This window comes from Ursus americanus, chromosome 32 (assembly GCF_024610735.1).
Source record: "Ursus americanus isolate L20-20 chromosome 32, mUrsAme1.1.p, whole genome shotgun sequence".
NCBI classification, from domain to species: domain Eukaryota; kingdom Metazoa; phylum Chordata; class Mammalia; order Carnivora; family Ursidae; genus Ursus; species Ursus americanus.
In genome coordinates this window covers 11,653,358-11,679,426 of record NC_142158.1, presented here as the reverse complement: position 1 = coordinate 11,679,426, position 26,069 = coordinate 11,653,358, and the positions used below count along the sequence as shown (strand labels likewise).

Sequence of the window (26,069 nt, the reverse complement as noted above, 5' to 3'; positions counted from 1 at the left end):
TAGCTCTTCATTTGCTCCTACCTGTCCACCCTTCACAGCAAAACCAAATGTGGAAGTCTCCCAGTTTTTAATGACCTTCCTAAGGGATGGCACTGTGGCAACACCAATGACACCCAACAGACAACAGCATTTATCAGAAGCACCATCTGCTCTTCACTCAGGCTGAATGAGGGCTTAATGACTTCTTCATTATGTGCGAAGACCGTGAAGTTGTGGCTGAGACCCACTATTTAATTATCGATCCAGTGGCCAACTTACTACTGCAGGGATTCAGAAATTCCTCTGACAATCGGGCTGACAAAATCCAGTTTCGTGGCACCCAGGTCCGATGTACGTCCCTCCGTATGCCAGATCCCTAATTACAGTGCCCGAGCCAGCGGATTCTGGCACCTAAGCTGGCTCCTCACATACGTGACCAGACGTACCACCATGTCCACCTGTACCCCTCTACCTGGTCGATTCTTTGCCATCAAGGCGGTCCTACGGCAGGGGGCGAAGGAGCTGGCCCTACCCTTGCCATGGTCACACCTGTCTGGGGCTTTTGGCTCACCTACACCCATCTATACTTCCACTGACATCATTTCATTGGTTTTATTCGGACTGTGCCTTTTGACGGGCACTACTTGAGTGTCTCAAGAAGTTTCAGAAAGAAACAAATACTTATGGTGTGAATACAAAATGTGTCAATAAATGATTTTTTATAAATTACCCAAAAGTTTAAAGAAGAGGACTCCTGAGATATACACATCTAGGCCTTATTCTACAAAAAAAACTATACTCGTTTCCTTGAATCATCCCAATAGGGAGCATCTATTAAATGAATTTTGGTATAAAGTCTATTACAAAAAAGTATGGAATGCTGTTTCTTAAAAAAAAAAAAAAAAAAAAAAAGCTTGATCTCTGGTTACTTTCCTATTTGTCCCAGTATATTCTAGGCTGTTTCTCGTCATTATTTTTTTTTCACCAAAGAACATGGGTTTTCAAGTTCACTGTAGCAGAACATACTTAAGATGATCTTATTTTAAAAAGTGGTGAATTCTGGAACCAAACCCAAGTAAATATGCTAATCTCAGATTGTCCTCACTCTTGGGCCCTTCCTTAGTTAGCGTGGATAATGGAGAGCTCACCCTAAATCCCCTGAAAGGCCAACTCACTTCCTCTGGTGAACAAAAGGGGGCTTGGCCGTGCTCTAGCAAACTTCCACTAGGGGGCGTGTTTTAACAGGGCAGCCCGTGCCCTTGAAATTCTAGCCACTCCAACAGATTCTTAAGTGATTCTTGGCAACAGTAGACTTAGCCTCTTCTCATTTCATGAACATCCAGCTTCTAATGCCAGGTCCTACTTTGATCCCTACCTTCTTCAACCGCCTACAGTTTCAAATGCAAGCAGCAGCACAGATGGCTTCTCTAAGCAATGCCACCTCCCTTACCTGGTAATTCTCTGTCCCTGCCAGTTCCCTCATTCGTGATGCTAAACCTAAGAAAACTGTGCTAGGAAGCGGGACTCCTGCGAGCACTCGTAGATGATAAACCCACAGCTCCTCCTACGGGGGAAAGTGGAGACTTTCGTGTCAGCTTGACGATGAAATACCTCTTGCTTCCTAAAATTCCATGTTCCTCAGTTGATGTGATCAGCTATCAATCTAAACACCCAATCAGCCTGGCCAAGGGCACGCTGTTGGGGAAGCGACCATGTGCATCTCGCCTCCCCAGAAGCATGTCCTGCGGTGCTGTGCGTGCTGCCCCCTGCGCTCTTCTGGCTGGTAGGGGCGATGCCCGTAAGGAGCGGTATGAAGCGTCCACGTTTCTCCTGACTTAGAAAGTCATGTGCAGGCGCCCCCCAAATATGAAGGCTCCCACAGGCATCACTTGAGGAACCACGAGTATCCCCCAAAGACAAAGTGGGCTAGGGAACCTCTCTGCCCTCGAGAAAGTGAACAAAGAGCTTCAGGCCAATGACTGATGGGCCCCTTCGTAGCAGCACTGTTAGCATTCCTTGGGTGGGTGGGTGGGGAATCTAGGTAATATTTTCTTGAAAGAACTTATATGATTGAAAAAGTCAGACTTATAACACATGTTTAGGGACTTGAAGCTTGGCATATAAACCTAGAAAACTCCTCAAGAACTTCCTTGGTCATTTCCTGCCCTTTTTGTTTTGTTTTTATGGTCTTCCTCTAAAGCCTCACTTTTAACTTCACGGGAGGTAGCACCAAAAGCAAGCTTCACCCCACACTCCCGCAATGCTCAGCTGGCTTTGCAGCTCTCCTTGAAATCACTGAACTCCACCCCTCCCTGACTCCTTTGTCCCTCTTTCTTACTATGTATGGATTGTGACCACAACGAAACCAAACATTTATTTTCTCTTTGCTGGTTTCACATTACAGCTTTCAGTGAATTTTCTTTTTCCAGAGGTTTCGTCCCTTAAAGAAACCCTACACAACGTCCAGAATAGGGCAGATAAGGGGCCTGGATGGGCTCTGGCAAAAAAGAACTCGTGTAACAGCAAATTTAAAAAACAAATACACCCACAATGTAAAGTTTGGTGCTGAACTGAAGCTAAGATGTATATTCTGATTAGCTTTGTGTCTGCAGGCTCCTACAGCTGCCCCCCTCCCCCGGGATGTCGTCAGGAGGCCCGGGTTCCACACTCATCCTCAGGCTCAGGAAGCTGAATGGAAAATGTGCGCCCAGCACTTGGTTCTTCCTTGCCACCCTGGGAAACGGAGGGCTCCCCTCAATTGACCTCGATTATCCACTGCTTTCCCTCTTTTGGGACCGTTATGGGTAGAATCACATAGCTGCTTTCTTAAACCAGGCTTCAAGAAAATGCTCGGGGTTTACCAGGTGACACAGTGGCCAGCTACTAAACGTTAAGAGTGATCGTCTGCAGCAAATTTGAGTTCCTGCCAGCATTGCTGGACAAGGGGGCTGGGGAGAAGGAGGGGGCTCCCAGACAACACAGCTCCCCACCCCCACCCACATCTGAGAGAGAGAAGCACAGGACACAATTACAGCCCTGGACAAACGCCTCTGGGGAGAACCTCTCTGGCTTTGAGCAATGGGGAAATGTCAAGCTTTCAAGATCTGCAGGGCTGAATCCACACCTGTTACTAACCCATGGCCAACCAGTCATGTATGTAGGTAACGCACAGCAGCCAATTTTCTGATCTGTTTCGGGGGGGTGGGAGGCACAGAACCCCAGGACTTGGAGATGCTGGAATGTAATGAATAGAGGACAGGACTGAATACAGAAGCTGTAAGGAAAAAAAAAAAAAAAGGTGGCAGGAGACGCATTGAGCAGCCGTTAATTGCTCTGTAGGGGCTGGAGGAAGGAAGCACATATCAGCACATGAGAATAATACCCGGATTCAGGTCAAGCAGAGATGTGATTAAAGAAAGGACATGCAGAGTGCTTTTTCAAACAAGACAAAGTTTTTTACTGGGAAGAGAGTTATTGAAGAGAAAAACACCCCCTCCCCACCCACCACTCCCCTGTGGAGGGCTGGGCATCACTACTTCCTGAAATAACCTGACATCGGAGGGAGCCCATCCCTGCTCTGTAGGATGCGGCAGAGGCTGGGCTTAGAGAAAACAACACCCCAAGCCAGTAGGGTTTCATATCCTTCTTAGATGTGATCCTACCGAGAGCTAGAACTGCTTGCCCAACCTCGTCTCCCACCTCCAGAGGGGCCCCGCAGCAGGAAGAGAGGGTCTGCTGGGAGTACCACAGATCTCCTCTAGCAGCTCAGGAAAGCGATCTAGGGGCACCGTCAGTGTTTCCCCAGGCCCCTTCCTGCTGCACGCATGCTCCCAGTTCTCGGCAGGGCCCGCTTCTAGGGACCGCCTGCCGAGTCCTACAGAGAGAGGCATGGGAAAGGCAGCCGCCATGCTTGCACGGCTGGAGTTTGCTACCGTGCCAGCAGAGCTCTCGGAGTGGCCCTCCTCTGTCCCTCTCCTCCTGTCCAGCACCCGGAAGCACTACCTGTGCTATCATGGGGTCCAACATCACTCTCTTTGGACTGGGGGATAAGCCCGTTTCTTCTCAGGGAACAGTTGGTAACTCCGTGTTTGCGCAACTGGTGGCGTTCACAGTTAGATTTGGTAGAAAAGAAGGCATCGCATTTTTGACAAGGGAAGGGTTTCTGACCTGAAGCAGGAAAAAAAATATATATTTATCTGGCTTTCTACTGCAACAAAAAAAAAAGTCGCTTTCCATTCATTCCCCTGGGACAATTGGCATGTTTCCCCCCCATCCAACCCCTTCCTTTAAAACACACGCACACGCGCACACACACACACACATGCACACGCACACATTAAAAAAAAATACTGGTAACATCAACAACTCAAGTGATATCTTCCCTTATCCTGAGTGAAATGGAATGAAGGTTTTGTCTTCAAAATATTAAAAGTTAACAATGAAACCAAGACGTTTAAAACAACAGTATTACAATTAAAAATCTTAACAGTAACAACAAAAAAGATCGAGTAAAGGGATTTTAGAGCACAGCAAGGAAACACCTCCAGTCTGTCACAAAGATAAGCCACCTCTTGGTAATTTCTGGCGGACTTCTGACGCTGGGAAATCAAACTGGCATCGTGAAGCCCAGGATGTCCCCAGGAGCCATTCCCCTCCCCCTGGCCAGGCGGGTGTGGCCCGCCCACCTGCCCGGCCTGCAGTGGCCCTGAAGCAGGGAAACGCACCACCTCCTGTCCGACCTGCTGAGACAGTGCTACGGTGACCTCTGCCCGAGCTCACTGCAGTCCTAGCGGGCAAGGAGGCCCGCTCCTTGCATTACAGGTTCTTTGTTCCCCTGGCTCTATGCCCTTGCTAGTAGTACATAGTGACCCACAAAGGACCGAGTCTGTGTTGGGAGATCAAGTGCTCTGGGCCACAGACCTGCCAGTGGAGAGAAGCGGCTGAGAGGCCCTGCCTCCACCCCACTCCACCATCGGGTAGCTCCCGAGAGAGGAGTTCTCTGCTCTGCTTTGCCTGTCTTAATCTTCCAATTTGATTCCTTTTGTAACCGTACAGACAATATTCCAAAACGCAGACCAGGGTCCTCTGCAACTTGTCCTGGGTTTGTGTGGCTGGAGGTGCAGGGAAAGCCAGGGCGAGGAGGGAGAGGGGAGGAAGGGGGGGTAAGAGGGATGGGGGGCGGAGCTGAAGTTCTGGAGAGAGAAGGTGGAGGTAAATCATTTACTCTATCACTGGATTCTTCTGTTTTCCCCCAAGTGCTAAGGTCCCAGTTTCTGGTTTGACAGGAGAACAGGCTTTGTGTACTAACAAACACAACGTCAGAGCTGCAGCCTTCCCTGGGTGCCTCATAACCTTGGGACGGCCACAATCAGACACATGAGTGATCAAGAACTGCCAGCAAAGTCAACCAGCACAACCCCCTCGCAACACCAACACAGGGGCCCTTCAGCCTCCCAGGGGCGATCCACGGATGCCCAACCTTGTGCAGGTGACAAGACCAGGCACTCACCGCGAGCTGACCACCTGGGCCTGGTGCCGGGGGCTTAGCACAAGGGGAAGGGAGAAAGAGCACCGCACACCACACAACTCCAGGGGGCGCCATTCACACAGAGCATGCTGGTGTGCAACCCAGCATCACATCACTGCCCAGACAAGTTCCAGCATCAGCAGCAAAGAAAGGGGCCATCCCTTCCCTCTTGAGTTGCAAGACCCTTTCAGGTGATGCTTCGAAATCACCAGTGAACTTTTAAGAATACAGATGTCTGGAACCAGCAAAGACCATGGAATGAGATACCCAAAAGCCTGGCATGTGTGCTTTTAAGGAGCTCACATGGGACCTACAGGATCAAGAGGAGAACCCAAGGACTGCTTCAAAGTTTCCCTCCACAAAGCCCAGGAAGTGTTTTATTTATTATTATTAATATTTTTTGGTATATGCTTCAAATTATTCTTGCTTTCCACTAAAAATTGAACATAATCTTTCGTAATTATTCGGTCTTTAAGTATGAAAAGTAACATTTTATCGTCCAAGATCAAATATCATAGCTTCTCTGTGCCAGGCCAGACTGAGAGGGAGAGACCCAGCTGGGAGTAAAACCAGTCAGAAGCTGGGATGATGAGGAACTGTAAGATTCTTACTTCTTCCCATTACAGGGTTTACTCTGTGATTTTACAGCTGGGTTTGGACAGCCAGGCTCACGCCCCACAATGAAGATTCAGAATCTTGTGCTAAATTCAGACACTGACCCAATGATGTCAGAAGGTTCTCAATGTGACAACGAACAGGAACCTCTCAAAGTTCCCCTTCTCACTGCAAAAGCCTAACATTTATGCATTCATTCACTCACTTGGTTACTTTTACTGACGTTTAATTGACAAGTCTTACATTTTAAAGGGTGGTGTGCTCTCTGGAGTGCATGGACAGAGAAAAGCATGAGCCCCTCCAGTATTTTTAATCAGACAGGTTTCCCCAAAACTTGTTGATTGGTAATCTCCATGGAAAGATCACACGATTCATTTATTTGGGTGACTGCCACAAGTCACTGCTCTCAGCGGTGTTCCTAAATGTACCTGCAGCCACAAGGAGTTTCCTTAGCACCAAAGACCTACGGCCTCCCTCCACCTCCCACAGGAGCCGAGAAAACCATCAGCTAGCCCGTTTCCCTCCCAGAGAGCAGTCAGGAGAAGAGAGCAACCCTGTACTACGTGATGTTATCTGGCAGCCACCGGGACCATTGGGAAGAGAAGAATGAACAGCGAGAGTAAGTCTGATCACTCGGCTTCCCGCCCGCAGACTTCTTTCCAAGGCTTTGCACCCTCGCGGAGAAGGCTTCTTGCTCTCTGTGACAGAGGTGCGCACACGGCTGGCTGGGCAAACAGGGCCAAGGTTGCCACTTCAGAAAGCCAGAAGTAGCCAAACAGCACTGGTGTCCAAAGCGCTTTCCACGCGGAGGTCTGCACATCGTACTGATTTCAACCCTAATGCCGGGTGCCTGTGAGCGGCAAGTGGGACAGGGTGAGTGCGGAGGACCTCAGGCTAGCAAAGAAAAGGCACTAAAACCAACTGGGAGAATCCCAAAATGTCAGAGCTGGAGGCTCAGCCATCCCAGGCTCCCAAACCCTTCATTTTAGGAGAAAAGGGATTAGAGAAAGAGGAAGATGAGGAGGAGCAGAAATGGGCTGACAGCACTTTGTGTTCTCTTGGCCTGTGGCCTAAACGAGGGGGAGAGGGGAGGGACAGCGGACTGTCCTCTCCCAAAGGGGCAGCACTATTCAGGCAGAGAAGCCAAGGAACCAGGAACCATCCCTGCTCACCAGGACACAGGCCAGGAGGAAAGTGCACAGAGAGCTCAGCAGGGAAGATGAAATCGGATGGCAGGCGCTGGCTTCCTCCTGAGACACAGGCCACGGGCCCCTCGGCCGCAGCAAGCCCCGCTGGTCTCCCTGATGCTGCCGGAGACAGCGTATGCATGTTCCGGTCCTTCTGTGCCTTTGCTAAGGGGTCAGGAGGAGGTGGACTCTCGAGACCCAGGGGCAGTTTGCCTCATGACAATCTGAACCCCAGACACTGCTCAGAGCTTCGGGCTGGAACACAGCTAGATCTTAACACTACCCCCCCCCCCCAAAAAAAAAGAAAAAAGAAAAAAAAAAGCCTCTTTTCTGTAGACTGCGTTTTGTTTACAGGGCCTTTCAGAGCCGTGTTGAACTCCCGTGTGCCCACATATGTGCCCCCATCTTATTCCAAGGTTTCTGCAGAAAGCCAGGGAACCCAAAACACACGCAGCCGGGGGATTCCTCAAGAGCAGAGCCTCTACCAGGAAAACACCCGTCTGTGGGAAGAGGGGACGGGTCAGCTGGTTTCCCAGGCTCCGTCCAGCTGCGACGCTCAATGAATGGAAAATGTTCTAACACAGCACCAGGCACAGCCAAGTGCTCCATGAAGTTATTTAACAGAAGTGATGCTGAGACTGTCCCTGAAGCTGATGCAGGAGAACAGCAGAGGCAGTTAACAAAGCCCGGGGAGCGCGGCTCATACAGCGTCTACGCGGGCTAGTCCCATCCCGGGGCCATGCTTCGGTCTCACTACTAGGATTCGGGTCTGTGTCTGCGTCCGCCTCCTCTCCAGCCCCCTGCCAATCTTCTGCACTGGAGCATGTTGGGACACGTCACGAAGGCAGAAGCAGGCACACCCTCCACACCGGCCGACAGAGAAGCAGCAACCGCACACCCCGACGCGGGCCAGCCGCAGGGAACGTGACCCGGGCTCTGCACTCGGGCTCCACCAGCTCACGACCCACCCACAGGCCGCCAGGCTTTCAGCCTCTCTCAGCCTTCATTTCCCTGCTTCAAGATGTGGACAACATCGCCCTCATGGGATAGTCATGAAGACTAGCTCTGGCAGGTGTCTCTGCCGACCCTGAGGGCTCCCCTCAAGTCCAGGCCGGAGGACGCGGTCGGACAGGACGTCATGGATGGGTGCAGCAGACACAGCCACCAGGGGTCTAGGAACTGCTTAGGGAGAAGTGGCAGAACATGCTGGTATTTCCGCCCACCCTACCCCACCTTCAACAAACCTCCCATCTTCCTTGCCTGGTTTCAGAAGCTACGAGACTTTACACCCACTAGGACATTTTGATATTCAAAAGCCAGGTGACTGAAATGACTGCATTCACAAGTGGGAACTCCTATCAGGCACGTGCAAGACATGGACACAACTCTGGGAAGAAAATGCCAGCCGCTCTGGTCCTCCTAGGGAGACTGCTGGTTTGCTAGGAAGAGAAAGTCCGGGAATGAATGGCCTCACCCGCGGACAATGTGCATGCTTTCTACTAAGCACAGGACTCCCAGCTGTGGGGAGGGCGGTGGGGGTGGCATCAGGGGCTGCAGAGGGTAGGGCATGGTGAGTGCCACCAGGTCCAGACATCTGCTTTCTGAAAAGTGGTAACAGAAGTACTCACTTCTCCAAAGGCTCTGCAGGTGACAAATAAATGTCCCCCAAAAAGGGCAGCAAGAGCCTGCGGCTCGGGGCACCTCCCGTTTATGATGCATTTTCTTTTCTGAACCGCCTTCTTCAGAGAACTGTGACTTGACTTTGTCAGGCTTATAGGATTTCAAATAAAAATGACAGTCTGAAAATGTAGCATATACTCCACAAATCTACAAATTCTGATATTGGAGTCCTTTGTGCACAGGCATCCCAGGCTTGCTGCCACCTGAGTCCTGGATTCGAGGCCCCACCAGCCCAGAGAGACCCCCCCCCCAACAACTTGCTCTTCCCTCCCCGTTTCCCAGGGAGGGCCTGGCGACCTCCCCCCCTCGTTAGTATAAACAGCCTGCCATGGGCTTCTTGGGAAGCTTCTGTGATGACCACCCCTTCTGAATGAAGCCTTTCCCCCTGGGTACAGAGCATGGCTCACACCTAGTTCCCAGTACCTTCCCCTTACTGGTCCTTAGCCTTGTAAGCCTTGTAACTGACTAGGGTTGACAGATTGAGCAACTAAAAACACTTCAGTCTGAATTTCAGATGAACGGCAATTCAATTTTTAGTCTACCCCCAATACTGCATGGAAAAATACCTATACTAAAAATTATTTGCTTTTTCTCGGAAATTTAAATTTAACTAGCATTCAGTATTTTACCTGGCAATCCTGTATCATACAATTGTCTATTGGGTTTTAGGTTCCACCCATTAGTATTCGGGTGGTAATCTCCAAAAGGCTAAGGATCTCACCCAATTTAACTTTAGTTCAATGATATAAACTCTGTATAAATATTCAGTAGATTAGAATTAAGAGGAGAGTGTATGGTCATGTGAGACTATGCGAAGCACCTGGTATAAAATTACTTAAAAATGTATCCTCTTCAACTTCTCTTTAAAAAATCAACACGGAGAAACTAACTCTTGAAAAATACTTTAGGATATCTTTTTGGCAGTTTAAGTCTGAACATTAGACTTAGAACATTACTATATTTGGGTGTTTCTCCAGAACGGCTAATGATTTTAGTATAAATAAAATTAAAAAAAAAAATTCTACCACTATTTGTCACTGATTTTCCCCATAATTGGGAAGCCGGGACTGCCTTAGTGAAATGACAGAGGACTGTGAAATTTGCACTATTCCCTTTAAGAATATATGGAGTCAAAAAAAATCACGGAACATTCAAAATGTGAAAAGCTGCTCTGTGGACTGGGGGTGCAGCGGCTCCTGCCAGAGCGGCAAGTCCACCGTGGCCAGTCCCTTAACACCAACTTCTGCTTTCCCCTCACTGCCTCCTGTGGGTCAGCAGGTAATCTTGCTACATCCTGAGGAAGGGATGAGGTGGACGAAGTCGGTGATCCAATGGGCCAGGACTGTTTTCACCCCCAAACACCCACATGTAACACCTGCCTTCACCAGCAGCCCTTGGAGGGGCCCAGACAGTGGCCACAGGTGCTTCTGGTGATAAGGGCACACAGGGAAGAACTCTTGGCACCAGCAGGCAAGCCCCCTGCTTCCAAGACTGAGGGAGAAGCTAGAAATGGGGTAGTGGGGAAAGTGTCCCAGGCTTCCGAGCCTGTCCCCCATGCCCCCCCTCCCTGGCCGGCCAGGCCAAAGCCTCCCCGCGGGCAGGAGCACTCCCGGCCTGGCGGGCCCTCTTACCAGTGTGGGTAAGCATGTGCCGCTGCAGGGAGCTGGCCCAGGGGAAGACCCGCGGGCAGTGGGGACAGGTGATCTTCTGTAGACAGTTGGCGTAGGAGTTCCGCTTCACCCTCAGCAGCTTGTCTTCGGGAGGGCTGCCCTGCTCTTCGTCACTGGGCCCGTGGGAGTCCGCGGGGGCTCCAGCCACTTCGTCCTGAGCGTCGTCCTCTGTGGTCTGTAGAAACGGACTGAACTTGTTGGTGTCCGTCGTGGCCAGCATCTTCTCGATGCTGGCGAACTCCCCGCTGGAGTCCAGGTCCACACCACCGCTGCTGGAGCGGGGCCGGCTCCTCATGCCCTTTTTCCGGCCCCTCTTCTTGGATAAGCCCACTGGCCCCTGCTCGGTGGGTGAGGCCGCCTCCGGGCTGGTGGCAGGAGGGGGTGGGTCGCTGGATTCTTTTGGGCTGCTGGTGTTGGTGGGGGGCGGCGGCAGCTCTGGGGACAGCGCTTCCTAAGCTGTCGGGGGCTATGCTGTGACTGCCAGTGCTCGTGGGCCCTGGGTCTGCCACCTTCGCTTTCAGCAAGGTGGGGGCCGAGGACACAGATGAGATGATCTGGGCGATGGAGGCCAGTGGGGGCAGCTCTTCCGTCACGGGGGGCTTCGGCAAGAGCAGCGGGGGCTTGGGGCGCAGCGGCCGCAGCAACGCTGGGCTGCTGATTAGGGTGGAATTGCCCAAGATGGGGGAGCTGTTGACCAGAGCTGAGGAGTAGATGGGGACAGCAAGCTGCACAGAGCCCTGCAGGGGCTGAGCGTGGGTTTCCAGAGTGGAGGCTGCAGAGGCCATGGGTTTTTCCAGGACCCCACTGGGCCCCAAGGTCACTGGCAGGGTTGGGCACGGTGGAGGACAGGAAGAGGGCTGTTCCCCGCTCCCTGGTTCCTGCTCAGGCTTCTTGGCTTCGCCAGGAACAGACACATCCTTGTCTCCTTTCCTGAAGTTCTTGGGGATGGACAGGTCGATGGGCTCCATGGAGCAGTCATAGGGCGCTGAGGAGGAGGGGCTCAGGAAGGAGGGGGCATTCTCCTGCTTCACCTGGACCAGGGCCAGGCCCTTCTGGGAAAAGTCCAGGGGCTCGTTGAAGTCCACCGTGAAGTTGCTGGCGGGCTCCAACTTGACGGAGACGTGAGGAGGCAGAGGCTGGGTGGCGCCCCCGTGAAGAAAGCCGTTCTGCGGCTCCAGGAAGGGGGCCAGGGGTTTCCGTTCGCCGAAGGTCCCGCCAGCGTCCTCGATCCTCCCTGAGGCCTCGGGAGCCGCGTCGGCGGAGCTCAGGCCATCGGCCGCCAGGACGTAGCTCTCGATGTCGTGCTCGGGCACGTGCAGGTGCTGCTTCAGGATGTGGTGGATGCAGTTGCGCTTGGCCGAGAAGGCGGCGCTGCACTCCTTGCACTCGAAGGGCTTGCGGCCCTTGGGGCAGCCGCCCAGGCCGCGGCCGCAGTGCGTGCGCATGTGGATACGCAGCGCGCGGTAGTGCTTCAGGTCCTCGCCGCACAGCCGGCACACCGTGTCCGGGGAGCAGAAGGCGTCCACCATCTCGGCCGCGCTGCTGGTCACATACTCGATGTTCTTCTCGATGTCCTTGCGGGTGGCCTTGAGGTGCTTCTTGCGCAGGTGCCGCTCGCAGTTGGCCTTGACAGTGAAGGGGTAGTGGCAGATCTTGCAGATGTAGGGGCGCTCGCCGCTGTGCGTGCGCAGGTGGCGGATTAGCGCGGCCTTGTCGGCGGCGATGTAGTCGCAGATGTTGCACTGGTACGGCGAGATGCCCAGGTGGGAGCGCACGTGGGCGCGCAGCACCCCGGAGAAGGCGAACACCTGGTTGCAGAAGCGGCAGGGGTAGAGCACCTTGCGCATGGCTGGTGTCTTCTTGCCGCCGGGCCCCGTCATGATGGCCTTGAGGTCCCCCTCCGTTATCTCCTGCTTGATCTTGGCCTCCATGCTCAGCGGCAGCAGGGCCTCGATGATGCTGTCTTGCTCCAGCTGCGTCTTCATCTCAGCCTGGCCGGGCAGGTCCGCCCGCGGCTGCTGCAGGAACAGCTGCGTGGCTGTGTCTGGCTGGGCTCCAGCCTGCGACGGCAGCAGGTGGACACTGGACGCTGCCTCCATGGGGCCTTTGAGGAGCTTCAGGGGCGGCGGGGGGAGGCTGGGGCTGATGCAGCCCGGGGAGGCCTGCTGGGCGTTGAGGAGGGGCGGGGGCGTGGACGTGGCCACCACCGTCCGCGGGGTGACCAGAGGCTTTGGCTTCAGAGGGGGCATATGTTTGAAGATGGCCTGCAGAGGGGCCGCGGGGGCCTTGGAGAGCGGCGGAAGACTGATCTGAGGGGGAGCCGAGGCCGCCATCTTCAGGATCTGCTGGATGTCCGCCAGCTCGATGGCCGACTCACCGGAGATGGGCTTGACCACAATACTACTGTCGGGCTGGATGATGAAGCCCTTCTGGAAGGGCTGCAGGGACAGGTGCTTCATGCTCTCCTTGGTAGCCGGGAGGACCGTGAGAGAGCCGCCCAGGGAAGCAGCTTCGAAAGGAGACAGACTCAGCATGTTGGTGCAGCCCGGGTCCTGAGGTAGCTGACACTTGAGTGTCTGGAGCTGTATTGCTTGGTTGTCATCCGGCAAGGGATCCTCGGCGGGGGCAGGCCTGACGTCTTTGGTGTGCTGCAGGCCCAGCAAGGCCAGGAAGACCTTCTGGTCCAGGGCGTCCCCGGGCAGGGTCTTGGCCTGCAGCCTTTCCCGTGCCTGGTCCGTGGCGACGTGGGTCTGCCTGTGCAGGGCGAGCGAGGAGAGCATGGGGAACGCCTTGTCACACGTATCGCAGATGAAACGGTGCTGCTCGCTGATGCACCTTCGTAGGTTTGTCTCACACCAGGCCTGCGTGGATGCCAGGTCAGCAACAGCAAGGGAAGAAAGGGGATGGAAAAATCACTACCCTGAGATGCAGAAGGTATCTGTTTATGTATAAGCGGCCCCAGTCCCCAGCCTTGGCCTCCCCCTGCTTGCTAATTCCTGTTCTGGACTGAATCAGCAAAACCCCAAAGCATCTTAAGCATCATCTTGCCCGATGAATGACATCAATCCCTAGGGTACCTCAGAGAAGCAATGAAATACAGTTAAGTAACAATAGCACAAAGATAGAATTCTCTTAAAAATGGTGTCCTGGAAAACTAATGGGCTGGGGACTTCTCACCACCAGTGGAGAACTGGCTACCTTCGTGATCGCGGGAGAAAGGGCACTGCCTGGGAAGGGGCGTGAGGCAGCGCCACCTGGGGGAGGGTTATGTGAGTGCATACATGTGGCTGTATGCATATGGGTGTATACATATGGAATAATTTATTGAACTTGAGATTCTGTGCCTCAAGAGTTTCCCTGTTGATATCCTCTATCTCAATTAAAAAAAAAATAGATTCGAAATAGTTTTGGCAGGTATTTTCTAGGCAGAGAACAAATATGGTTCAGGTTAATAATGACTCAAAACATTTTTAATAGAAACTACAACACTGGAAACATTTACCTGGAATATGGGCATTAAAATAGAAGTATTTAAAAAATACAAATTCAATTCAGATAGGGCTGGGGTAGGGGTGGTGAGCAATTTATAACTTCAAATCCAAATGCCCCAAGAATGGGCAAAAAGCACAGATGAGGCCAGACACATACTCAACTTAATAAGAAATACAACACAAAATAAAAACCCATCTACTATCCCTCTCAGCTCAACGACCCAATGAAGACTGAAAAGATCAAGGTGAATTTCAAGAGAAAAGGTTGTGATTAAAAAATAATAATAATAAAGACAAAACCCAACTGACATTTTAAGGAAGGGAAGCGTCAGGGTGAGGGGGTCTAGTCCAATGACACGGCCTGCGGAGGGGGCTGCTGGGTCCACAGGCTGAGCAACATACCTGAGAAATTCGAGGAAACTTCCTACAGGAGAAGTCAGTGAATCCTAAGTCGTGGAAGCCAGCAGGAATGGAAGGGTTGTTCTGTATGAAAGGCCTTCCCATCGCGTCCCTGGGAAGTTGTTTGTGGACAAGGGCGTTGTGGCGCAGCAATCCTCGATGTGTTCGAAACGTAACACAGCAAATGTCACATCTGGCAGAAAAAAGGGACAGGATATAAGGGAGCAGTCAAGTCAGACTTTCCGCTTGTCCAGTAGCGCATATGTTTTTGTTGCTTCAATTCACTGAAATAAAAATGATAGGACATCAAGAAGCCACTCTGTTCATGGTTAGCACCAAGAAAACTCTTCCTTTAAAAAAAATGACATTTTACCAACTTCCAGGTATCCTAATCTTTGCAGACAGAACAGGTGTTTCCAATAAGCTAGCCGGGAACCCGAAACCACAGTTGCAGGCTTACTCCTTACCTGAATGATGCAGCATAGAGCAATCATTTCAAAGGTTTTGCTCCCTCCCTTGGCTCAATGGATTCTAAAGACCATAAATGTTTAAAATACCTTTGCAAAGAATCTAGAGCAACCCTGGTCTCTGATGGGGATGAAATGATCAGGATGAAATGATAATCAAATTCTCCAAGTGAATTAATAGCACACAACAGTGACTATGTATCAATTCTGATATTATTACCATCATTATGTGAAAAACAACTGTGGCTCTTAGACTAGGGGCAGGGAGCACGCCCCTGGCCGGTGGGTGGGTATCCTGACTTTCACCGTACAGATAAAAACACCGAGGCTCAAAAACCTCGCGCAACGTGGCCGAGGTCACACAGCCAGTACGAAGCAAAGATAAAATACGAACCCCGTTCATCCTCCCGCCCGCACCTGTTACGATGCTGTCGCCTTTTCCTTGAAAGACTCCCACAGATGCAGTCCATCTGAAGATTGGCACCCTCCGCCCTAGAGATGACCTACATCTTAAGTGTCCTGGGCCCCACAGATGTGAAACAAATGCATTTTATTATTATTTTTATTTTTCTAGAGGGGGAGGGAGAGAGATAGAGAGAGGGAGGAGGGGGGACAGAAGGAGAGGGAGAGAATCTTAAGCAGGTTCCACGCCCAGCGAGGAGCCTGACGTGGGGCTCGATCTCACAATCCTGAGATCATGACCGGAGCCGAAATCGAGAGTCAGATGCTTCACTGACTGAGCCACCCAGGCGCCCCCAAATGCATTTTATGTGCTTCCTCCACTCTTCATACCAGTGTCACCTTCTGGGTCTTCACTGAGAACCTTCCTAACGACCACCCGATCGCTAAGGTATTATCAACATCCCCTAGACCGGTACTGAATACAGTAGCCACCGGAGCCCCATGTGGCTATTTAATTAACATTTCCTCAGTCACATTACTCTCATTTCAACAGTGGCCTCAGGCAGTGTAGCTCTAACACATGTCTATGCTTCTATGACTGCAGAAAGTTCTACTGGACAGCGCTGTGGGCCTAGCACCTTCCCAAGTATTTGCACGTACAAACGCATTTGTCCTCAAGCCGGTGCTACTAGTGCTCTACAGGGAAGGAACGCGGGACACCGAGGGCTAGAGCCACCTGCCCGAGTTTTCACCGCACACACCTTAGTGGAAACTTTCTTTGCTCTGAAATTCTTCTCTGTTAATAAAGAGATAATAAATCACCCGTGAAGCAGCTGAGCTCGTCCTCCTCTCGCGCTGAAAGGAAGAAGTGCCAAGTATGTGCAACTCTGCTGTCCTTATCGTGCTGTGGCAGGCCACGGCGAGCGAGGTCCTGCTCTATGTCCACCTCTCCTATCTGCGGGCCAACCCCGGCCGCATCTCGCCATCGAGATTCCTGTCATCGTTCCATTAAATTTAGAATACCGGGTTCCCACGAGCCGCTCAAAACACAAAACTCTTTCTGAGGAGTGGTACTCCGGCTCACCGAGTGTGACGAAGGCTCCGGGGAAGCCAGGGCCACAGAGAACCCAGGCTGCCTTTAGGTACTGACAGTTCTCCCGGCCATGGGCCCACACGACGCCGCTTCCTCCTCCTTCCCTGGCCCTGCTCCCCAGCAATCCCTTGCACGCACACAGCTCAAGGTCAGGGGGGCTGGAGGGTGGCCCCCAACCACAGGGAACCCTGGCCAAAGCACTCGGAGGGCTCGGCCGTGAGGAAGTGAAGGAGGGAAGGAGCCTGGCCGCAGCTGCTCCGGTGACACTCTGGTCAAGTGTCATGCTGCATGAGTGGAGGGGCTGTGACCTCGAGGCCCCACGGCAGCTCTGTCCTGTCCTGCTGCCCTGGAAACGACACTCTTCTCTTCCACCCTGGTGACTTCAGTCCCCCCAGACTCAAGTTCAACTGCACACTCCTCGTCACCACCCCATCAGCACCCCAGCGATCAGCTGGAAGCTCTCCACTGACCTGGAGAGAAGCGTCTGGACTGGGGACATTTAATGCCGACCAGACATTGAATGATAGTAAGAAACCACTGTTACTTCTTTAAGTTGTGGTAATACTACGGCTGTGTTTTTTTAAGTCGCTTTCCTTTATAGATACATAATGAGATACTGGTAAGTGAAATGTGATGCCTGGGACTTGGGAAATTATCTGGGATGGGAGGAGAGAGGAAACACAGTGGGCTGGGTATTCCTGAAACTGGCGGATGGGTGCATGAGGACTCATCGCACTGCACTCTGCTTGTCCTATGTTTAAAATGATCCTAATACACGTAAAAGAGAAACACCTAAAGAAGAAAAACAAGAAAAGAGGGAGACACAGCTAACTGCAGATGGCTAAGGAGAGCGGGCTGCCTTCTCGTCTTTTTCTGAGCTTCAACAACATCCAAAGCACGATCTGCGGAACCTGCATGGGGGGGGGGGTCAGTCTATAAAAACCCCAGAAGAGAAGCCCTTACACTAAGTCTCACTCTGGCATGCGAGAAGGAAAGGAGCCCATTTCCCCAGCAAACCTATGGGACAATCAGAACCTCTGGGAGAAAGGTGGATAGGCCGGGAGCCGGAGGGAGGCGCCGAGCCCAGGGCTCGGGAAGCTCCACAGCTGGGATCTACGAGCAGGCAGAGCGAGCCACCCTGTGGCCTCATCTGGCGTGGCCCTTTGTGAACTAGAGATGGTTCCAAGTTTCTCTCTCCCTGCCTCCCTTCCTCTGTCCTATCTTGGCCAGAAGCAGGTGAGGTTTGGAAAGCTGCGGGAAACGGGAGCTGGTCTGCGCCTTCCCTGGAAGGTGAGAACCGGAGGAGGTGATGAAGTCAAAGGCAGGCGCTGAGGGCTGCCACTTGTGGGCACTCTGAACCTGACGTCTGCACTTGCTCTTTCCAAATGAATGGTGAGCACTGACTACATACATTTTGTGTAGGACATCTGCAGAGTGTTTCTTCTAAAAAGACTATTTATTTGACAGAGAGAAGGAGAAAGCACACGCAGGGGGAGCAGCAGGCAGAGGAAGAGAGAGAAGCAGACTCCCCGCTGAGCAGGGAGCCCGACGCGGGACTCGATCCCAGGACCCTGGGATCATGACCTAAGCCAAAGGCAGTTGCTTAACTGACTGAGCCACCCAGGCGCCCAGCCATGAGTTTTTAATGACACCAAGTTTTCTTCACTTCTAACATGTCTATCTCCTCATTCCATTCTCTTGTTCACTTTCAAGCCCCTCCTGTTTCTGGCCTCCAGGACAGTTTCACATATAGTAGGTGCTCAATAAACGCAAGGCTGAATTAACCAGCACAAACCACAAGCTCTGTGTCCCCCATGGAAGGCAGCTGGGGAGTGGTGTGAGATGGGCTAGGGGACCAGAGACGGTGGGAGGGGAAGGGGAGGTTGTGCCATCTTGGACAACTTATTTCATCTGTATTTTGATTGCCTGCTGGGCAAAATTTCCCAAACAGGCCTGAGATAGGAACTGCCCCCTCAGTGACCTCCTTACTACAATGAGAACTAAGTGACAGGCCCTTGAATCTGTGGACACCCAATGTCCCAGGCCTGGTAGAGCTCTTCCCCATCCTTCTCTGATCCCCCAATTCTCTCTCATCTGTAACATGGGGACTGTTAAAGTTACTGTCAGGGATAGAGAATAAAATGCTTGGAAAACTGCAAGGTGCCTCTGCAAACTTGACCATGACTGTATATTGCTGGGAACAAAAACCATCAGGAAGAGCCCATTTCCTGGCCACAATAACAAACATAAAAACGCAGGGAAAATGAATTTTAATTTCGAAAGAATGTGTTCTCTCTCTTCATTCTCAGTAAGTTTCCCGCTGTCTCCACTGCTTCAGTTTAACCTTGAGACGCATGGGAGAAATGCACGTTCTTCCTAGTTGCCCTCTGTCCTGAGCCACCTGCTTCCTCCCTGCCCCCACCCATGCTCCCGGGGCCGCAGCTCAGAAGAGAAGCGCAGGCCATCCCAGCCTGCACATGCGCTCAGAGCCCCCTGATAAAATCTAAGTAAGGCCCAGAGCCACAACTTCACGCCTCTCCATTCATGGGATTCAATCAATGCGCTCCTATTTCACTTCTGAAAAGATACAGAACGTCATCTTATAAGCTGCTTGAAAAGTGGCGGGGGGGGGGGGGAACCCTGCTTTGAAACCAGAAGCACATTGCAGGGATGGTTAAAGGCAGAAAATGAAACCCCACAGAAAAACACAGCTTCCCATCTCCCGCTCGGCACCTGTTGGCAGACCTTAAATACAACCAGTGTGGAAAACCATCACCCAGAAACATTTGGACAGGCCTTTGTCAGCCAGAGACACTCTGGTTCAACCAGCCTTCCCAAGGTCCCGGGAAGAACACTTTGCAACTGTTTCTAAGAGCTCTTCAAGGACAATGGAGATCATTGTCACTCTGTGGGCGACGCTGCGCGCTGCGGGCTCTGATCTTGGGGTATTTGCTAACCTCACTTGGGCTTGTCAGTCTCCATGAAGACCACGGCCATGGGTCAGGTGGGCCCCACAACTCTCCCCTCACCCCCTGCCCTGGATGCCATTCCAGGAACTCATGGACGGTACCACTGCAGAACATTCCAAAGGAGCAGGACTGCACTTTAGAAGTCGTAGGACCGCAGAGCGCTGGAGGGCGATTTCATCTTGTGTGTGATTCTGACAGTGTGCCAGAGGGAAATCTCACAAACTCAAGAGATTGCTTTCTGATACCGTGGCAATGCAAGAGGAGGGCAACTTTCCCAAATGGAGAACTTCACTGTCAGTAAATGAGTGCATTTGGGGGAAAGTGTAACTACTGAATCCTAGTCACAGGATTTACAGATGCCAATAGAACTCTTCTAAAAACAAAACTTTCTTTTTTCCTTTTTAAATCACATACTGAAATATATTAAGGAAAACAAAAATGCATCGGAGGGAAACACTCCAAAGACAAGGTGAGGTCACATATGAAATATACGGAGAAATGCTAACATGGACATTCCGCCCGTCCTCAACTTACAAACATACACCTGTCTATGTGTGAACTCCAAATCAGTCTGCTCACAGAAACAGTGTTTCACCCAGAAAACACCTGCATTCCAGCACATTTTCGCAAATGATTCTATCAGAAAGAAAACTGAGAATCCCGGAGATCGTACAACCCCCTCCCCCCGCCATGTGACATCCCAGCCACCCGCAGGGCTGCTCGGTCATGGCGGCTCCTGTTACCGGGGCCGGGACTCTGCAGTTGTGTTAGGGTGGGTGGGAAGGCAGGAGGTATAGTTTCGGGGCATGCAGTCAGGCCTGTCTTAACAGCAGAGGGGCGAAGCAGCTGCCTGCAGCTTATCTGCTACCCCCCCCACCCCTGCCTCCCTTAGCGCCACTTGCACGGTCACTGAAGGGGTATGGGTAGGTGTGAAGCACAGATAGGAGAGGGCTGGGGTGGGGGTCTTAGGGGAGGGAAATGCCTCCCAGCAGTAGGCGGGGGTGGGGGATGAGCCAAGTTTCCACTGCGGCCCCCCGGGGGCTGGAGGGACACACCACCAACACAGAGAGCCTTCAATATACACTTTATCCACAGCCCTTCCTGTCCCTTCTCCTGCAAAAATTAAACAAATAAGCAAAATCACACAGCAGACCAGCCCTAGATTTGACGTGGGCTGGCCTGGAAGAGAAGCCCAATTCTCACAGGCACTATGACCTGCACTGGTCCTGAAGCCAGAGAGAGACCGACGCCACCAGCCAGAGCTCAGCTTCTGGGGCGGGCTGTCACAGGCCATGGACAGCGAGGCAAGGGCTGGAAGAAGCCAGCTCCAGCAGGTCAGGGAGATCCTCTCCTTCCTTAGCTGATGGCTTTCTCCTTTCAAATTCTCAAAGGGCTTAAATGACAACGAATGATGTTCTTACTCATACCCAGACCCACTAGTCTTAAAAAATTCTCAAGTCACGGGGCGCCTGAGTGGCTCAGTCATTAAGCGTCTGCCTTCGGCTCAGGGCTTGATCCCAGGGTCCTGGGATCAAGGCCCACATCGGGCTCCCTGCTCTGCTGGGAGCCTGCTTCTTCCTCTTCCACTCCCCCTGCTTGTGTTCCCTCTCTCGCTGGCTGTCTCTCTCTCTCTGTCAAATAAATAAATAAATAAATCTTTAAAAAAAAATTTTTTTTTGAAGTCATGAACTAAGGACAGACTCCTCCCACAGCACACCTGACAGGGCACCATGGTATCAGTTCTTTTACAACCCATGCCTTTGTGGGAAGAGGCTACATTCTTCCCTCTTACTGATTTCTTCAGAGAAAACTATATAACCCTGGGCTGGGGTAGAAATGTGAAAAATGTGCTCTTATGGCCTGGGCAGTCTGTGCAGGGGGTGAGGGTCCAAGAGGAAACCTGACACAAAGCCAGCAGTTTTGAAGGCTCATAGGAGAGCAAACAGTTACCCTATCAGGAGTAGCTGTCACCATTCGGGACACCAGCCCTGAAAGAAGGAATGCGCCCCCACCAACTGGAGCGGGTTTCCCAAATAGCCCTCCCGAAGTACCTACGATGGGAAGGAAGCCTGCAAACGCATCCAAGACTGAGAGTCCAGCCAACGTAAGTCTGAAGGCAAAGTTACTAGCAATGGGATTGACCGACGTGGAAAATGCAAGGCCACCAAAAAGCTTTAAAACAAAAAACGAAAACCTTGTGGCTCAACAAATTTGGGATGAGCTCCTCCCAGGCCTTGCTACAGTAATACCGTATTCACCTGGTGACCTCAACTCTCCAGAACAAGACAAAACTCTGAAGTCCACAGAGAAACTTAAGAGCAATCGGAAGAGATAACCAGCGCCTCCCCTCCAGGTGCCTCGCCTTCATGGCAATATCACATCTACCATGACGGCAGTTAAGGGGCAGGGGACCTCCATCAAGAAAGCGTTTTATATAAATTATATAATTTTTTTTTTTTACTATGCTAAACATTTAATTTTTGAAAGGCTGCTTTGGCAAATTTCAAACATTAGGAAACGTTTCTTTAGAATCTCCGGTTTCCCCAACCATCTAAGGAACATGATACACGGTTCTACTATTTAAAGCTAGCCAGTCCCTTCAAGCTTCTAACTATCCAGTTTTCACAGCTGGATTACAAAATGTGGTAGGGAGGACTCAAACCAAATTTAAATAGTCATTCAGCTTCCCAATGTTTTCCAGAGCAGAACGAGACCAAAGGGGCTCTCTATGACAAGAACTCAAGAGCAGATGGTTTTCATGTTCTCTTGTCAAATACAAAGTACCTGGGAGAAGCCCCTGAATGGGATGCCTCAGTTTCCTTGGGATGGGATACCTATCTGGTGTCTGCTGCAGTCCGAGGACTGGACTGCCCCCTTCTTCCTCACCACAGCCCACAAATGAATTTACCAGACGGGGAACCCGCCTCGGCTCACCCCGGGTGGGCCAGGGACACACTAGGTGGCAGGCTGGAATGGAGCTGGCTGGACTAACTCCCACTCTGTGACGCTATCCTCAGAGGACAGTGATTGGCAGACGCCCCAGCTCCTTCTCCAACCCAGAGCACATATTAATGGCTGGACACCGGACAGTGGCTCACCTGGGAGCCTTCCCTGCCACTCAAACTCCCTGAGCAGCCAGCCGGCCCAGCCCCGTCATCAGAACCTGGGAGATACCTTGCCGAGAAAGCTGAGCTCACCCTGGCTACTTCCTTGAGATACTGAATTTCTTGCTCATTACAGTGTTTTAATCGAAAGACTGACATTCCTTTTTAAAAGGGATTTCATGCTTCATTTTTTCCTGTTCTGTCTCCAGAGGCAAAAAGGGGTAAGTGCAAACAACCTCTCCTCGGAGCCCCACCCGGTTCAGACATTCCTGCCCTGGTGCCCACCCTCCCCTCCCTCCCCTCCCATCCCAGCCAGAGAACTGACATCCAACAGCTGCACTAATCTCTCCCAGTTGCTGGGAGCAACAGTGAGGGCCCTGTGACACGGCCCTGGCCAGTGGCGGGCGGCAGCTTGCCCTCCCCACGCCCAGGAATCCACCAGACTGCACACCACGTCCCGACACCCTGCCTGGACTGTTCAACCAACCAGCATGGAGTGAAGTCAGGGCAGGTCCGAAGCTCTTCACAGCAGGCAGGTCGGTGTGAGCACAGACGCCTTGGCTCTCAACAGGCCGAGTTCTGGAGAGGCCCTCAGGCAGGGTGGAGAGAGAGCATTTGACAAAGGTGCCTCCAACTTCCAGGTTGGCCGGGGATGGACAGACACATGTGTCCCGTCCCCCCCCCCCCCCAGCACTGTTTCAAACCTGCCTCCACCTGGCCAAGCCACCAACCCCTGGGACTCTTAAATACCAGATGCTCAGGAGTATTTTCGATACTCTTTCCTTATTTTTAGGATGACTTTTAAGTGTGGGACCAATGCCATGTGAATTAGTCTGAGGGGCTCCCTGCAGGTGATGGGGGTGCGTATGGGTAGCTGGTGCAGCAAAGGGAGCCAAACATTCCTTGGAACACTTGAGAATCCAGAAGAAAGGTGGTTCTGGCACCTCACTCCACCACCAGGATGAGGGGGTGGCTCTCAGCCTGGCCTGCACGCCTGTAATAGCTTCACCCTCACCGTGCAGGACAGGCCCACCCACAGCAGGGGGGGGTGTACCTGCCCGAGTCCGCTCGTGTTCCCCGAAGACTAAATCCTGACCTAGATTCCAGACAACTGAGATCAAGAACTCGATCAGACTGAGGAGAGACTCCACCTGGAAGAAACCGTGAAGTACCACCTCGGCCCATGGAAAATGTCCTTGAAGCTTTACGGGCTCCCTCTGCTTCGACAACAGGCAACCCCGTGCCCCTCCTGGCCCCGAATTTATCCCTTTCGCCTTGCTTTATAACTGCCCATTTCCTTGTTTTCTGACCAGCCCTCCAAGGGCCTGTCTCCAACATCACTGTTTTTCTCCTTCAAGTCTGGTCAAGTGCCGGGCACACAATCCACACTCAATCATTTGGATACATTTTAACTGAAATAACTTAATTATTTATTACCCGCCCTTCTTTCATCAAGAAGCCATGTAAGATTAGACAATAACTTTTGCTAAGTTCTGCCCTCAGCAGCAGCCCCAGAGCCACGGTAACCAGCCAGCTGTCACCCCTCCTGGCCCAGCCCCCCAAGGGCCCGAGACAAGTCATTCCCACACGAGGCCAGGGGCCTCGCCCGCCAGCCTGTGGCCCCGGCGCCCTCCGTGCTGCGGGCGGGCCTGTCCTGGCCTGCGTGGTGGGCTCTGCACACCTGAGCCGTGGCTGCCTCAAAACTCAGAAGGGCCGTGATCGCACCATACCCTCCGAACTGCAAAGACTCTGTACGCAGCCAGGAATGCAAAACACATCACCGGCAGTTTTTACACCGAATATATGTTGACACTGTATTTTGGTATTACTGCTATAACGAGCAGAGAAGCATGATCAGTTTTGTCGATTTGTTTTTACTTTTTAAAATGTACCGCTAGAAAATGTAAAACACTCTGTCCATCACGTCTGATTCCAAATGCCGGCTCTCTGCCAGCACCCCTTGTGTGGGGCTGCGGATTTACCGCTGGTCACGTCCGGGCACAGGCAACGCCCTGCCTTCTGCACTGCGCCGACATGCGCTTCGTGAACGTCAAACGGGAATGGGGAACAGCCTTGGCATTTACACCCGTTTGGACTTCCAACACTTTTTATTAAGGGACAACAGGCACCTTGCCAGCTTTGGGGATTGGAGGGGGGGTGGTTAGGGCAGGAGAGGGAGAAGCCAACAGCTGTTCTGAGTTATACACTTTCTGTTAAAACTGGTAGCATCCCACTGTGGTTCTGCCGCCGCTGGGGTTTGCAAATGGAGTCGGTGTCTGTTTTAGCTCTGGGTTAACAAGCAGTCTCTCCCACCAGCTACTGTCACAGTTCACTGCCTGGCTGGGCCCTGCCCGCTCCTGCCTGCCCCATGGCCTCCTCTGATAGCAGGCTATTATGTGCAACAGGAGAGCAGAGAGGAGAAGAGGGAAATTAACTATGTTCTATAATCAAGTCCCTTTGGTTTCCAGATGCAAGCCCCACCCCACATCGCAACAGCCACTAGACAGGGGACGCCTGGCTCATCCCCCACAAAGGACGCGCTGCGGGCACAGCGTCCGGGGGCTCCAGTGGGGTGGCAGGCTGCCGGAAGGGGCTGAATCCCCAGCAGGCTGCAAAGTGCCTCCAGGAGACTCCTCGCCAGACAGACGGCATTATTTCCGAGTGGGCAGGGAGAACAGGCAGGACTTGAGGTTCGACCTCATGACGTATCTGCCTTGTCACAGCCTTGGGGACACAGCAAGTGAACTACCCACTGAAGTGTGCGGAACGGGACAACCAGCGTCCAATGCACTTCCCATCCCTGCCTTGGAGTAGCAAGCCCAGCCTGTCCCTGGGGCAGGGGCTTGTCCGGGAGGCCCCGCTCCAGGGGAACCCACACCCTCCTCCAGGCCACCACGTAAGAAGAGGGGACACCTGAGCTTCCTGTCCCACTGCTATACACTGTGCCATGCAGGTGCCAGCTGCCTGAAAATCTCTCGCGAGAGTCAGATTACCTTCCCTGTAGGACAGGATTCTCTAGAAGGGGGCAAACGGGTCGTTCCTAAGATGGTAACTGATCCCAGACTAAAGCACGAAGTGAAATAAAACACACAGAGGAGCCCTGAGACGGGCAGTGCGTTCACGCTCCGCAGCGTGTCGGATGGGAAGGCAGGCAGGGCAGGGGCTGGGGTCGCGTGTCGGATGGGAAGGCAGGCAGGGCAGGGGCTGGGGTCCCATGAGCCATTGCTGGCTCTGCCCACGACTCAGCACGTGAGGCCTCACCTCTGTTTGCTCAGGTCCTCAGTCGAGAAAGCTATTTCAATAGTCACGACCCACCACAAGCCCACATCCTGGGGAATATGTGGACGTTCACAAAACCATGAACGTTCCCGAATCTCTCAGGACTAGAGCGCCAGCAAAAGGAAGAGCCAAGTGCTTTTTCTTGGTGGACAGAAGGACAGCTGTTAAGAGACCAACCCCTAGAATTTAAGGCCTGAAAAGGAACAG

At 52.3% G+C, this 26,069-nt stretch overlaps 1 protein-coding gene across 1 annotated transcript in view; it reads right to left on the bottom strand.

Moving 5' to 3' along the window:
• The window catches only part of RREB1 (ras responsive element binding protein 1), a 125,246-nt gene that overhangs the window by 6,342 nt on the left and 92,835 nt on the right, over positions 1–26,069 (bottom strand). The window contains 4 exon segments of the mRNA XM_045811524.2: positions 3,982–4,146; positions 10,620–11,080; positions 11,082–13,519; positions 14,552–14,741. Of these exon segments, the coding sequence (XP_045667480.2) occupies positions 3,982–4,146; positions 10,620–11,080; positions 11,082–13,519; positions 14,552–14,741 (3,254 nt within the window).